This window comes from Mesoplodon mirus (assembly GCF_964341445.2).
Source record: "Mesoplodon mirus genome assembly, chromosome: 18".
Lineage (NCBI taxonomy): Eukaryota > Metazoa > Chordata > Mammalia > Artiodactyla > Ziphiidae > Mesoplodon > Mesoplodon mirus.
In genome coordinates, this window is record NC_138994.1 from 63410565 (window position 1) to 63423645 (window position 13081).

Genomic DNA, 13081 nt, shown 5'->3' on the forward strand with positions numbered 1-13081 from the left:
AAGCTCCTGCTTCCTCTGCGTGGCCACAGTTCCGACAGTGGCTGCATTCCTCTTTGCCACAGTTCCCATCTGCCTTCCACAGCCCCTTCTGTAGTCGATCCTCCCGTGTTGCCCCTCCTGGGCCCCATGGGGTGGGGGCTCATCAGGAAGCCTTGCAGGATTAACCTTCTAGATGAGCACCATGTACCTACCTGTGCAGGAGTGTGCTGTCCACAGATGCTACCTGGACTGCCTCTCCCATCAGGACAGGATGAGTTTGGACCCTAGAGGTACCCATCGCAGATGAAATGTGGACCGTGGCCTCCTCTCCTCCTCCAAAGCTCCAGCTCTGTCAAATCATTCATACCAGCAAAGGTGGGAACAGAAGTGGAGGTTCTAGAGCCCCTCGTCTTACTCCCTTAGGACCTCACTGCCCTGGAGGTTTTTCTCCCCAGGATCCAGCCCACCAACTTTCAACTATGTGGAGGAGCCAGATCCACCTACCTCCAACGCCAATAGCTCATTGCCCCGTTTACTTCCTTGATGGTATTTATCACTACCTACTGTTTAGTGTGTACGTCTGCTCTGTCCACTACAACGTACGTGCCGTGAAAGAACAGAACTTCCTTTCCTGTTCTCCTATGTGAACAGCGTCCTTGGCCCACATATAAAACTCAGAAACGTCTTTCAGTGAATAACTGACAACAGAAATGAGTATAAAGCATCTCTGCTCCCAGACACCCTCCACAAGAGTTGTAGCCACGAGCCCAGACACCAGTGGCGTAGGGTCACAGGGGTGCGCAGATACTCTCACAAGCGTCTTGGTACTGCCGACTTCTCCACGTGTGTGTGGGCAGGAGCCCCAAGTGGGACAACCAGGATAACCCAAGAGTCAGAGAACCACTCAGTTTCCACCTTTCTGAAGACCCTCAGCTTCTCCGTTCCTGAGTGGCTAGAGCTGATAGAAAGTCTCCAGGTCTCAGCATCTATTATATGGAAGACTCAAAATGCGGCTCACCAGACCACCTCCACCAATGACCCAAGAAATCTTGTGGGTGAGTGCTGCTGGTTATTTTCCTCCACTTAAGGGGCCCAAGCCTAGGCCTTCTAAGACCTGATTCAGTATCTCTTTGGACCCCATTCTACTCCACCCTAGACACCCACCCCACCCATGTGTGGCACCACCGCCACCAGGCCATCCCCTTTACCCCCAAAGAAACCCAAACAGCTCAGAAGTGCATCAATCGATCTTTAATGTCCAAAAGAGGCGTGGATGCAGAGCACAGGAGATGTGGTGGGGTCTCAGCCCCTGCTCCAGAAATGAGGGAGAGATGAACACAAACCAGACATTTCCAACTGGCCACACAAGTCTGGGAGGGCAGGGGGAAACAAATCTGGACACTCATAAAAAAATAAACCTAAACTCAACACCAAAGGGTTTTATATAGGGAACTCACTCACCATCCCGGTCCCCACTCTCCCTTGTCAACATCGAAAAGAAAGCTCAGCACACACTAAAGGCTTGAGAAGGGGGCATTCTCCTGCCTCCCCACCAACCTCTAGGATGAACTTGGAAAAAAAAAAAAAAAGAGAGAATGAGCTGGATCCCAAACCCCCTCCACAGCATCAACCCTACACATGAGAGTTTTTAATGCGATCTACAAGAATCAACAGCTCAATCAGTAATGACTCCCCCCACCCCATCCCCCACCCCATCACTGTTTGATCCACAGACAAGATTTCCCGAGCACTCCCCTTGGAATCTCCTCCCACTAGCAGTCCTGTTCCATCCCCCGATTCCTGGCTTCACCACTGCAAGACTGACCTCCAAAGTTCCCCCAAAGCCCCTCAACAGCCCTTTATCACACTTCCACCCCGGCCTCCCACAAGAGGCTGCCACCATGCACAAAGTCACTTTCCCTCTCCACTGAGACCCAGCTCCAGGACGGATGGTAGCATGACCACCTCATCCTGGACTATCCTCCTAAAGCCCTCCTGGGAGCAGACAGCCATAGGGCAAGCAGTGTCAAGGCCAGATGGCTGAGGGGGGGCAGGGTGATACCCGTCTTCACCCCCAAAACAGAGGCCCCCAGAGGTTTTTAACATAAAGGCCCACTTGTCTACCCATAGACCTTAGAGATTCCACAGTCCTGCCCCTCCCTCCCCTCTACCCCAAACCAAGATATACACACACTCACACACATATACAGAGGAAAATCAAGGGACACACTGATTTGGTTTGATTGCTAAGACCTAACTAAGAACTAGTCACCAGAAATTCCCTTGCCAGCCAACTACCAGGGGCTGCTCTAAGAGAACTCTGGAGGAATGAGAAAACAGAGAGCTAAGCAGGGAGCAGACAGGAGGAGAGAAGAATGAAAAGAAAAAAAAAATCAAGCTAATCCCACCCTCAACATCCTCCTAGCATGAGCTCTGGCAGGAAGAATAAAAGAATAAAAGACACAGCCCTCACTCAGAAACTCTTCTGACAAAGACAGCAAGATAAGTCTGCTCCCCACGCCCACACACCACAGACAAACACGTCTCCGGGCCCCTTAAAGAATCCAGCCCCTGCCCCACCCTCTGCCCCAAGGCGTGGAATCACAGTTCAGTGGAATATTCTCCCTGGTACTAGATCCATCTCCCTACTCTCCTTCCTATCCCTCTCCCCTTGTCGATCCTAACACTGTCCCCCGTGCAGCCTCCCTGGCCCTCCCAAAGCAGCATCCACAACCAGGAAGAGGCAGCTACAGTTTTAGTTCCACCTCCAGAAACCTATTTCCTTTCCCCAGCCCTCCTAGTCTCACAGGCTTTGTTGAGGGCTTTTTATTTGTATAGGAGAGAAAGAGAAAAGAGAGGGGTGGGAGAGATTTCCTAGTGCAATACAACCAAAAAAAAAAAAAAATTTAAGTCTTGAAAAATAAACATAAAGCAGCCTTCTTCCCCAGGCAACTAAACAGAAAGAAGTTTGGTTTTGTTTACTGCGACATACACGTGAAATCGAGTATACAGTCCATGCAGTAGCACAGCCACTGGAGAGGACATCCTGATGCTGGCCCCAGTGCAGAACAGTCCCGGCAAGGCCGCCTGCCTGCCATCACTGCCGCCGCCACTGACACCTTCACTGCGGCCACCTAGCCTGACTTGAAGAGGAGGATTGCAACTTGACCCAAGTAAAAATAGATGAAGTGCTTTGTCTCGTGTGTAACGTAGCTGCCAAAATTTCGGCCCACAATACAATGCCAGGTAGGGTTATATTTCTTGTCAAATTCCTGAAAGAAGAATAAAAAAGAGAAAAAAGGTGATGAGGACAGCTGGAGGATGAGAAATCAGAATGAGAGTCTGATTAGTTTAGCTGTCACCCCCACCCCACCCCCAGTCCACGGCCTCGGTTCTCTGAGCCTCAGGAGCTCAGGTTCTAAGGTTGGCTAGGACACTCCTTCATTAATAATGTAACACCACAAAGGCTCCATTATTTCTCTCTAGCACTTTACACCCCGATCATCTCTCGTTCCTCTAGCTACCCTGCTTTTCAAAAGCCCACCCCGCAATTCTTCAGCAAGGGAATCAGAAAAGCCAGTGGAATAAAGGACCACTCCAGTGTCACACAGCATTGAGTGAAAGAGGAGCAAGCCTCCCTGACTTGCCACTTGCCACCTCTCACATTACTAAACCAGCACTTCCAAATGCCCAAAACCAAGACACTAAAGCAAGATGGGGAACAAAAGTACCAGGAGTACTTGCAGGAGTACCAGGAAGCAATTCTGTGTAAGCCAACATTAAAGACACTCCCGTGTGCCAGGTACTACGTGGGCTGTAAACACCAGAGAAAGGACCTCAACCATGAGATCAAGGCAATTCCCTCACTTCTCTCAGGGGTAGTACAAGTTCAGCATCAAAGCCAGCAAGGAAATCCTCACGACCTTATCAGACAGACCTTCCCACTCTGTGGACCCAGCAGGAAACAGATGGCTCAGTTCTAGCTGCATCCTGCCATGGCTGTGAAAGGACAGCAGCCCTCCACCATGGGCCCAGCAATGCTGCCAACCTTGGGGCTCTGGCCCCTAGGGGCTCCACCTGCAACTTGTTTAGCCCCCATACCACGTAACTCCAAAAGGTATTAGGAAACGGTGGAAAGGGCACGGGTCACCACACTCAGCTTTATTCCTGACGGAAGACCCTGTGTCACACAGGAGAGCCATAGTTGCTTCCCCATTTCCCCCATCAGCAAAACGAGAAAGCGATTCTTCTGGCCCTAGGAGTCCATGATTCTACATTTTCTCCCTGAATAGAATAGAAAAACCATCACTCAACAAGGAACCAGCAGGCCTAGCAGCCTTGCCAGCTCTGCACACCTGGCTACACACACAGAAAGAAAAAGTCTCTCAGGACCCCCGTTTCCTCTTCTCATACCACCCATACAGACAGGAAAGAGTTCTGTAAAACTCAAGGACACTCCACCACCTGTACGGACCAGAATGCCATGGCTCTATGCCATGGCTCTTAGGCAGCCTTGGGATACCAGAGTTAAGAATATCAAAGACTGGGACTATACCAACGGACATGGATCCTGACTGGGAATCAGGGACCCTGGGTACCACCTTTCACCTCTAGCTCAGCAGCTTCCTCACTATATATATGTAAACTATATCCATTCACCCAGGAATTCTTCAGGGACTAAACCTATTGCCCCAATAATGCTCCTCTATTAAAAAAAAAAAAAAATATATATATATATATATATATATATATATATATATTCAAGCCCACCCTTTCCTCAAGAAGGTAGGGAGAAGGGGACGATTTAGTATGTGAGTCACTTGTTTTTTGGCCGCGCAGCTCGGCTTGTGGGATGTTAGTTCCCTGACCAGGGACTGAACCCGGGCCATGGCAGTGAAAGCACCGAGGTCTTAACCACTGGATGGCCAGGGAACTCCCCACCTGAGTCCTTTTAAAGAAAAGGACACCTCCTGCATAATGAGAATCACTTGTAGGGCTATCCCACTTTAAATGATGCAGCTCCCTGAAAATTTGTATATGATCTTATGTTATCCAGTCAAACATCCTTGATCTTCATTTTGAATAGTTCTGAATTGGGACAGTTATATTTAATCCTGAAGCTTCACTCCCCATTGCTTTTGCAGTCACATAACTATCTGTAAACATACACACAACCCCAGCAGAGTTCCTATTAAGAACTCTTAAGGTACATGCTTTAATAAATAAGAATCATCCCCTAACTTATCTCCTTTGCAAGTTCGTAGGTTTCTGTTTGCATGGAATGTACCTACTTTCCTAGGCCTCCTCCAGCCCTCCCTGGGGCATAGCTCAGCTGTCCACCCCTCCCCCGACCACCAAGCACAGCTCTCCCAGCTCGCACACCTTCTTGATATAGGCAGCAATGTCCTTCTCTATGTTGTACTTCTCCATAGCCTGCGTCGCGCAGTCAACGGCATCTTGTTGCATGTCCTCAGACATGTCTGCGTTCTTGATCACTGCCTTCCGGTCAGACATCGTGACACTGCAGAAGAAGCAGAGAGGTGAGGCTGCAATCCCATGCTCTGGGCAGTGAACACTAACAGCTGGGCGTGGGGCTGGGAGCGGAGAGCACAGAAGATGAGGGCAATAGAAAACAGAGATACGAGGCATTAGAAAAGGGAGCTCCTGGGCTTCCCTCGTGGCGCAGTGGTTGAGAGTCCGCCTGCCGATGCAGGGGACACGGGTTCGTGCCCCGGTCTGGGAAGATCCCACGTGCCGCGGAGCGGCTGGGCCCGTGAGCCATGGCCGCTGAGCCTGCGCGTCTGAAGCCTGTGCTCCGCAACGGGAGAGGCCACAACAGTGAGAGGCCTGCGTACTGCAAAAAAAAAAAAAAAAGCCACAACAGTGAGAGGCCCGCATACCGCAAAAAAAAAAGAAAAAGAAAAGGGAGCTCCTAAGATTTTAGCAGACACGTGGTTGCCAAGTCTGGGAAACACAAGGTAAATAATTTAAAAAACATAATAAGCCATCAGTTGTTATCACATGTAAAATGAGGCTTTTCCAACTCTAAATGTATCTGTTTCCAATATTTTGAATAGCACCAATAGCCAAGATATTACAATATACCATCTACCAGCTGTGTCCTTGGGCAAGTTGCTTAAACTTTGTGCTCTCATTCATCATCTTAAAATGCGGACTTGAGTTAACCTCAGGGTAAGCCTGGTGGTATAACACCTGAACATAATAAGTCCTTGATTTAATGACCATTATTATATCGTTGGTATCAAAGTGGAAAGATGAATTAGGCCTGACTTCTGGTCCGTGGACAAGTTACTTAGCCTTTCTGCATTTGATTACCTCTATTTTAGCAATGAGGATATCGCTCTATCAAGAGCTGTTGTAAGGATTAATTAAGGTTCTATGAGAACACTGCAAACAAGTACAGTCTATACAGTGGTCTCACCCGTTAGCCAGATTCAGCCCACCACCTGCTTTTGTAAACAGTTTCATAGGAACACACTACAATGGCAGAGTTGAACAGTTGTAAGAAACTGTATGGCCTGTAAAGCCTAAAATATTTACTATCTGGTCCTTCACAGAAAAAGACTGCCAAGCCCTAGGCTACCAATGCCCAGTGGTGACAGAGACAACAAAAGGTAAAGAATTATGATTTTAATAGCACTCTTTCATATCCATGCTGTCTAAGACACTGCATTCATCCTATAGCAACCAGAGGTCCTGAGCTCACCTTGCATGGTCCCCTCCTAGGATGACAGGAATTCCAAGAGGGCTGGCCTCGGCCTGCCTAGCAGTCTATGGCATGTGAGGTGCTTTGCAGGGAAAGAGATGAGCTGCAAAATCCTATCCTCTGGCCTTGGCCACAGTCCCATCACAGAGAGCAGTAGCAATCCACCCCCCACCCCATGTGCTACTCCCCCAAAGCGCCACTCTGTGGCCTGCCCAGTGGATAAAAGATGTTGTCGTTGCAGCCCTGTCCGACACAAAGCTACCCAGGGACCTGACTGCTCAAGGAGAGATCCCTGGTATCATTCCAGGCCACCCTGACCTGAGTCCACACTAGCCTGTGGGCTGAAAAGGGAAGCAAAATTCATGACTGCTTCTTCAGCCTTCACTAGACGCAAAGAATGCGTGCGTGCCAGCTGCTAGCCAGGCAACCCTTTACTGCATCCGGGGCACCTCGGTCTCACACTGGCCAATTAAGCAGGGCTGGTTCCACTCCTGCAAAGGCTGGTAGAGCAAAGGGTTAGTGCCCCAGCACCCTCTGCGCCCACACGCCCGAGAGGGAAAGTCCGAGCCTCAAGAGGAGTCTGTGGGCACCAGCTGGGGCGGAGGAAAAGGCCAGGAGACCCCTGTTCAAGGCCGAGCTGTCTATGTGACCCGGGGCAAACCAACATCTTTTTAAAAAACAATGGCTGACATCAGATACATGTGGCAACTTCAACGGGTTTGCGCAAAAGTACCACAGCAGCAGCACAGGGAAGAAAACTAGTGTCACCTGGTGGCCTCTCCCAGGTTACCACTCAGCAGGGGGCACTGTTTGCAAATCCAAGGCTGGGGTGGGGCCTGACGAAAGTCTGAAACCAGCACCGTTTCCCCAGCAAGCGCACCTGCCCACTGCCGCATTCCCACAGTCCAAAGGAACAACGTGGTCACAGTAATGAAAACCACCTCACCCTCCAGGAGAGCCTGCAGTTACATAACGTTGCTCTCGTGACTACAATGCCACGATTCTTCACCCCCGACCCCCCAGGCGTCCGAGAGGTGAGGCCCAGCCCCAGGCTCCCCTGTCCAAGGTGCCAATGAGAAAAGGAAAGGGAGGGGCCAACGTAGCCCCGCCCCCCCGGGAAGGAAAAAAAAAAAAAGAAAAGAAAAAGGCGAGGGACCTGGGCCTCCAGATTGAAGGATGACCACAGGGCCCCAGGCCAGCTGCCTCAGTCACGAGCCGGGGGCTCCTCTGAAAAGCGAAGAGGGCACTCCAGGACAGCTCACTGTCCTCTCTCCCCGGCCCTGCAACAAAAAGACCAAGCCTCCGAACGACACGACCCGCCCTCCCCAGCCCCCAACACGCACAAACGCTTGTATTTCCTCCCTTCGGATCCCCACGGGGCCGTCTCCCTCCACCACCCCGTCCTCCAGTGGCTGCGATCCCGAAGGCTGCGATCCTGGGCCAGGAGAAAGCCTCCTCCCCCCGCACCTCCGCCCGGCCGGCCGCCCTCCCCCGGCCGGCCTAGAGCAGCGCCGTAGTGACTGGGCGTCCTCGCTGCAGGAAGGACGCCCCAGAGGGTGGCGACCGCGGGACGAACCGCGTCACGCCCGAGCCCGCTCCGCGGCTCTCCCTCGGCCCAGACAGCAAGGGCCTCCGAGCACGCAGAGAGATTCCGGGGGGTCGGGAGGCCTCACCGCTGCAGCCGGGGGCCCCGGGCTCGGGAGGGCACAGGGTGGCGCAGCCCTGGGCAGGAGAGGCGCCGGGGGCGTCACGCCGAGGCCAGCACTGCTCCAGGCCTCGGGGCCGGACCCCCCGCGTCGGGCCGCCGCCCCGGGGCAGCCTCCACCCACCGCTCACCTTTACGGAGGCGAGTCCGCGCGGGGTCCCGGGGGAGCAGAGATGGCCTGCGGCAGAGCGCGGGCAGGGCGGTGTCCCCTCGGCTCCTCTGGCAGCAGCCGCAGCCGCCGCCGCCGCCGCCGCCGCGGTCTCCGGCTCCCGCAGGCCCGGGCCGAGCACTCGCGCCGCCGCCCTCCGCCCTCGAGCTTCTCCCGCCGCCCGCGCTCCGCCTCGCGCCCGCCGGCCCGCCTGCTTGCCAGCTAGCCGGCTCCGCGCTGGCACCTCACAGCTCCGCTCCGCTCGGCCTCGAGCTCGGCGCACGCACGACCCCCCGCTGAAATAGCGCCCCGCCCCGCCCCCCCCGCCGCGCGCGCCGCCGTCCGCGCTCCCCATTGGCTGGGCCCGTTCGGCCCCGCACTGCGGGCTTCTCCCCGCGCCGCTCTCGCCCCACATCTTGTTTCCTCCCACAATGCCTCGGGGCGGAGGGAGGGGGTGGGGAGGGGGAGCTGGAAAAGGTTGGGGGAGGGAGACGTGGCCTTCAGACGAGAAAAAAGAAGGGTACAGACCCCACTATCCAGGGCTGAAGAGGCCAGGCCTAAAGAGGAATAAAGAGGCCGGGTTCAATGAGAGAGAAAAAGAGGGAGGGGCGTAAAGACCCTAATTCGAGGAAGAATAAAGGAAGAGAGTGGGATGGAGATTTCAGACCCTGGGAGTCCATGGGGAAGGGGTAGCGATCCTGACCTTAGAACGAGGAAGGGGGAGGAGGTGACGTCATCGGCTTTAGAGGAAAAGACAGGACCCCTTCCGTCCCCCCAGAACTGTGGGAAGGAGAGGACAGCCAGCCCTATGGAGAGGTAAAGCCACAAACAGCCGCAGGGCTCCCCCCCGCTCACTTTCTGGGAAGGCCCCTTCCCCTTCCTGCTCTGCCTTTGTTCCGGAGTCTCAAGGCCACAGGACCTAAACTCCCAGCTGGGGCCCCAGGTGCTGTTTCCCTTCAAGAGCAATGGAGGCAAACCCTAAGCACGATTGTGAGAGGGGAGGTTTGTCTTTGACACACAGGCCCCTGGAAGAGAGATGAGAGTAAGCCATTTCCAGTCAGTCTACCCGCCTGGTTAGACAGGACTAGAGGGGGAGTGAATAGAATCCCCTAGAGGTACAAACCAAAGCATGTCTGTACAGCCAGGAGCCTTAAAATTCACCCCATCCATATTCCTCACCTTATAAAGGAGAGAAACAAGGAACAGAGAGGGGGGAGCCCTTGCCAGACCACCACAGGTCAGGCCTGGACCTGGCTCCTAGGCTGAAAAGTGGTGCTTCTAGGCAGCAGTCCCCCTGGGGTTTGTGGGTGTGTGTGTAAGTGCCTGTGCACACTGGGGGAGTGCCTGCCGTCCATGCCACACCACCCACCTCCTAAGGAGAACGGGAAGCAGCTGCTCTTTTCTTTCCAAAGGAAGTGTCTACCTAAAGGGGTGGTGAGGGTCTTTATGGGAAGCCAAGCATTTGGGCCACACAGTATGGATTAAGAAGCTTCCGTTCATCCTATAACCCTAACCCTAACCCTTCATTGCCCCAAACCATGGTCAGGAAGTCAGGCTTGTTCTGGCCCTGACCTGCTCTGATTTGGAGCATCATAATTTTAGTGTTCATTATAAGTCAGGGGAAACCTAAAAAATCATCCCCTCTCACTTATGCTTTCCCAACCTGCTCTATCATCTTCAACCTCAATGGGGAGATTTGAAAGAAATAGGCAAGCCCTGTGGTATCCCCTCACACCAAGGGTATTCTGATGTCAGCTTCAGTGTGAATGAATGGGGGGCGGGGCACGTGTGGGGAGGAGGAAACTACCTCTTAGAGAATTTCAGTAACTTGCCCAAAATTCCCCAGCTTGTCAGCAGCAGTATTTAATTCCCAGTGCCTACACTTTTAGCCTTTCCACTATCCTCCTGACAGAAAAAAGATAAAACTGTGAACTAGGTGTTGGGTGTCCTATCTAAATTATACCAGCATTTTCTAAGGTTATCTGACTCCAAAGACCTTTTTTATCCAAACATTTATTAACATCTCCAGGAGCTACTATTCCACAGGACACAGTTTGGGAAACTTGTGCTATGCTAATTACCACTATTTATGTAAACTGCTTACTGTTTAGGATAATTACCATGCAACATAGTAACTGTTGTAATTAATATGTCTACTTAACTTGGTGGACATTTCTATTTGATGCCACTACATGTTCATGATTGTCCAGTTTTCTGTTGCCCCGATAGCAGAGCCATGTCTTCAGATTTAAAACTCAGATGGGACTTTGGTTTTTGTCTCATCTGTGAGCCCCTTACCCACTGGCTATTTCTTTAACTTAAGGGTTCCCCAGGGCACTGTGGTCAACTTAAGTAGTTTATACCATGATCTGAGCCTTGATGACCTGTCTAAATTCCAGACCTCCACTGTGGGTGTCCCACAGGCTCTTTGGACTCTTCACATACACATATATACTGCCTGGTCATTAAGAGCATTGGCCCGGGAGCCAGAATGCCTGGATTTTAACCTCGTTCCACCACTCAACCAGCTGTGCAGATCTGGCCAACCTATTCAACATCTCAAAATTTCATTTTCCTCATCTATAAATTGAGACTAATAATATCTACTTTATAGAGTTATGAGAAAAATGCACGAAAAACTCTTGGCACAATGTGTGGTCCATATAAGTGATTAATAAATGTTAGCTATCATCAACATCTCTCTTCCAGATTTATTTCCCTTTCCTGCATTTTTTTTTAATGCATTGGGTTTTTTTTAAAATTTATTTTATTTGTTTATTTTGGCTGCATTGGGTCTTTCTCTAGCTGCGTGGGCTTTCTCTAGCTGCAATGAGCGGGGCCTACTCTTCATTGCTGTGTGCAGGCAGGCTTCTCATTGCGGTAGCTTCTCTTGTTGCGGAGCACGGGCTCTAGGTGCACGGGCTTCAGTAGTTGTGGCATGCAGGCTCAGTATCTGTGGCTCACGGGCTCTAGAGCGCAGGCTCAGTAGTTGTGGTGCACGGGCTCAGCTGCACCGCAGCATGTGGGATCTTCCTGGACCAGGGCTCGAACCCGTGTCCCCTGCATTGGCAGGCGGATTCTTAACCACTGCGCCACCAGGGAAGCCCCACTTTCCTGCATTTCTTACCTCAGTTCCTCGCCCCATTATCCATCCAGGTACCAAGTCAGAAACCTGCGGTCCCCTCTGGATTTGTGTCTCTCCCTCCCCTACCACATTTCTATCATCACTCACCTCCTGGCCGTGTCTCCAGTCCATGCCCCTTTCATAAGGAGTGCCTCATTCTCATTGTGAATACCTTGCATCTAGTACTCATCATCACTTCCAGTAGGCTTCCTGCCCCCATTCTTAACTCCTCCTCCCCAAATCCACACTGCAGTGATCTATCTAAAATACAAATCTCCCAGGCACTTCCCTCTTCCCTGCTCTGAAAAAAGACCCATGCTCTTTCCCATAACTTACTTGCCCTCCCAGCCACACACACCCCAGCCTCTCTGCCTTATCTCCCCCCACTTCCCATCTCCCTCTTCAGGCTCTAGTAACACCATCAGCTGTTGCCTGTGGTTTCCCCCCAGGACCCAGATTCCACACCTTTGTTTATGTGCTTCTCTTGCCTGTGAGGCTTGTGGCTTTCTTTCCTGGCTCTTTGTCCTCTAGGAAGCCTTCCCTGAATCCCAGGTGGGAAGCATACCCCGCCTCTATGCTTTGGTAACATCCAGGGCTTATCAACCACCCCATTTTATTAAACTTGTTGGTCTTTTGTTTGTCTGTAGTTCCTTGCATACAGGGATCACATCTTATTTATGTGTGGGCTGCAGAACCTGACACAGTTCTTGGAACATGGGAAATTCTCTGTCAGTATTAGTTAAACTGATCATGCCCATTAATGGCTGAAAAATACATTTTGGAAGGACACACTTCATCTCTTCTCCACCCAAAGAACCTTGTCTGGGCTCTTCTGTCTCTTTCCCTAGAACCAACAATGCACACTATTTACACTGGGTCCTTCCTGCCCAGTGCAAGTTGCTAACTAAGGTAAAACACTGTCAGCCCTGGGGGAAGTCCAGGCCTGATTTCTGAATTGATTTCCTTCTCACACTCTCTGGTTATTTGCCTGATATCCTTACACCTGACAGGTAAAGACTAGCAAGGCTCTCCCACCCCAGCTGACTAGGTCACCTACAGAAGAGAGACCATGGCAGTGACAGAGGTCATTTCACCAAAGCCCTTTTGCTATTGACTTGCTTCAAGAGCTCCAGGAGGATGGAAGAGGGTGGGAACACACACATTGACACACTGCAGTGCAAACCCTGCTATCAGTCCCTTCTGCCACGTCCCCACTGGGAAAACTTAAGGAAGAAACAGTGTGACTAGGACTACTGGAATTTGCTCCAGTTCATTGCTGATTTCTTGGGTGGCCTTGCAAGACATACTTCCCTAGGCAACCATTTACCAAGCCCCAAATATTGCCCCTCCTCCTCTCCAATCCCCTTAGAGGAGGATTGCCAAGGTCAACCACATGAC

General features: G+C 51.7%; 1 protein-coding gene across 1 annotated transcript; it reads right to left on the reverse strand.

The window, feature by feature from the left end:
* Window positions 1-1211: 1211 nt before the first annotated feature.
* DYNLL2 (dynein light chain LC8-type 2) lies at window positions 1212-8844 on the reverse strand. The gene is made up of 3 exons (XM_082604135.1): window positions 8543-8844; window positions 5362-5500; window positions 1212-3251 (listed from the first exon to the last, which is right to left on the reverse strand). Exons 2-3 carry the CDS (start codon window positions 5491-5493, stop codon window positions 3114-3116), a joined length of 270 nt encoding a protein of 89 aa, XP_082460261.1. The 5' UTR covers window positions 5494-5500; window positions 8543-8844; the 3' UTR covers window positions 1212-3113.
* Between the last annotated feature and the right edge of the window lie 4237 nt (window positions 8845-13081).

Coding starts and splice junctions, on each gene's coding strand:
- DYNLL2 (XM_082604135.1), bottom strand. CDS start 5,493: ATGTCTGACCGGAAGGCAGTGATCAAGAACGCAGACATGTCTGAGGAC. Junction 3,252..5,361: donor TTGCTGCCTATATCAAGAAG/GTGTGCGAGCTG, acceptor TTCTTCTTTCAG/GAATTTGACAAGAAATATAA.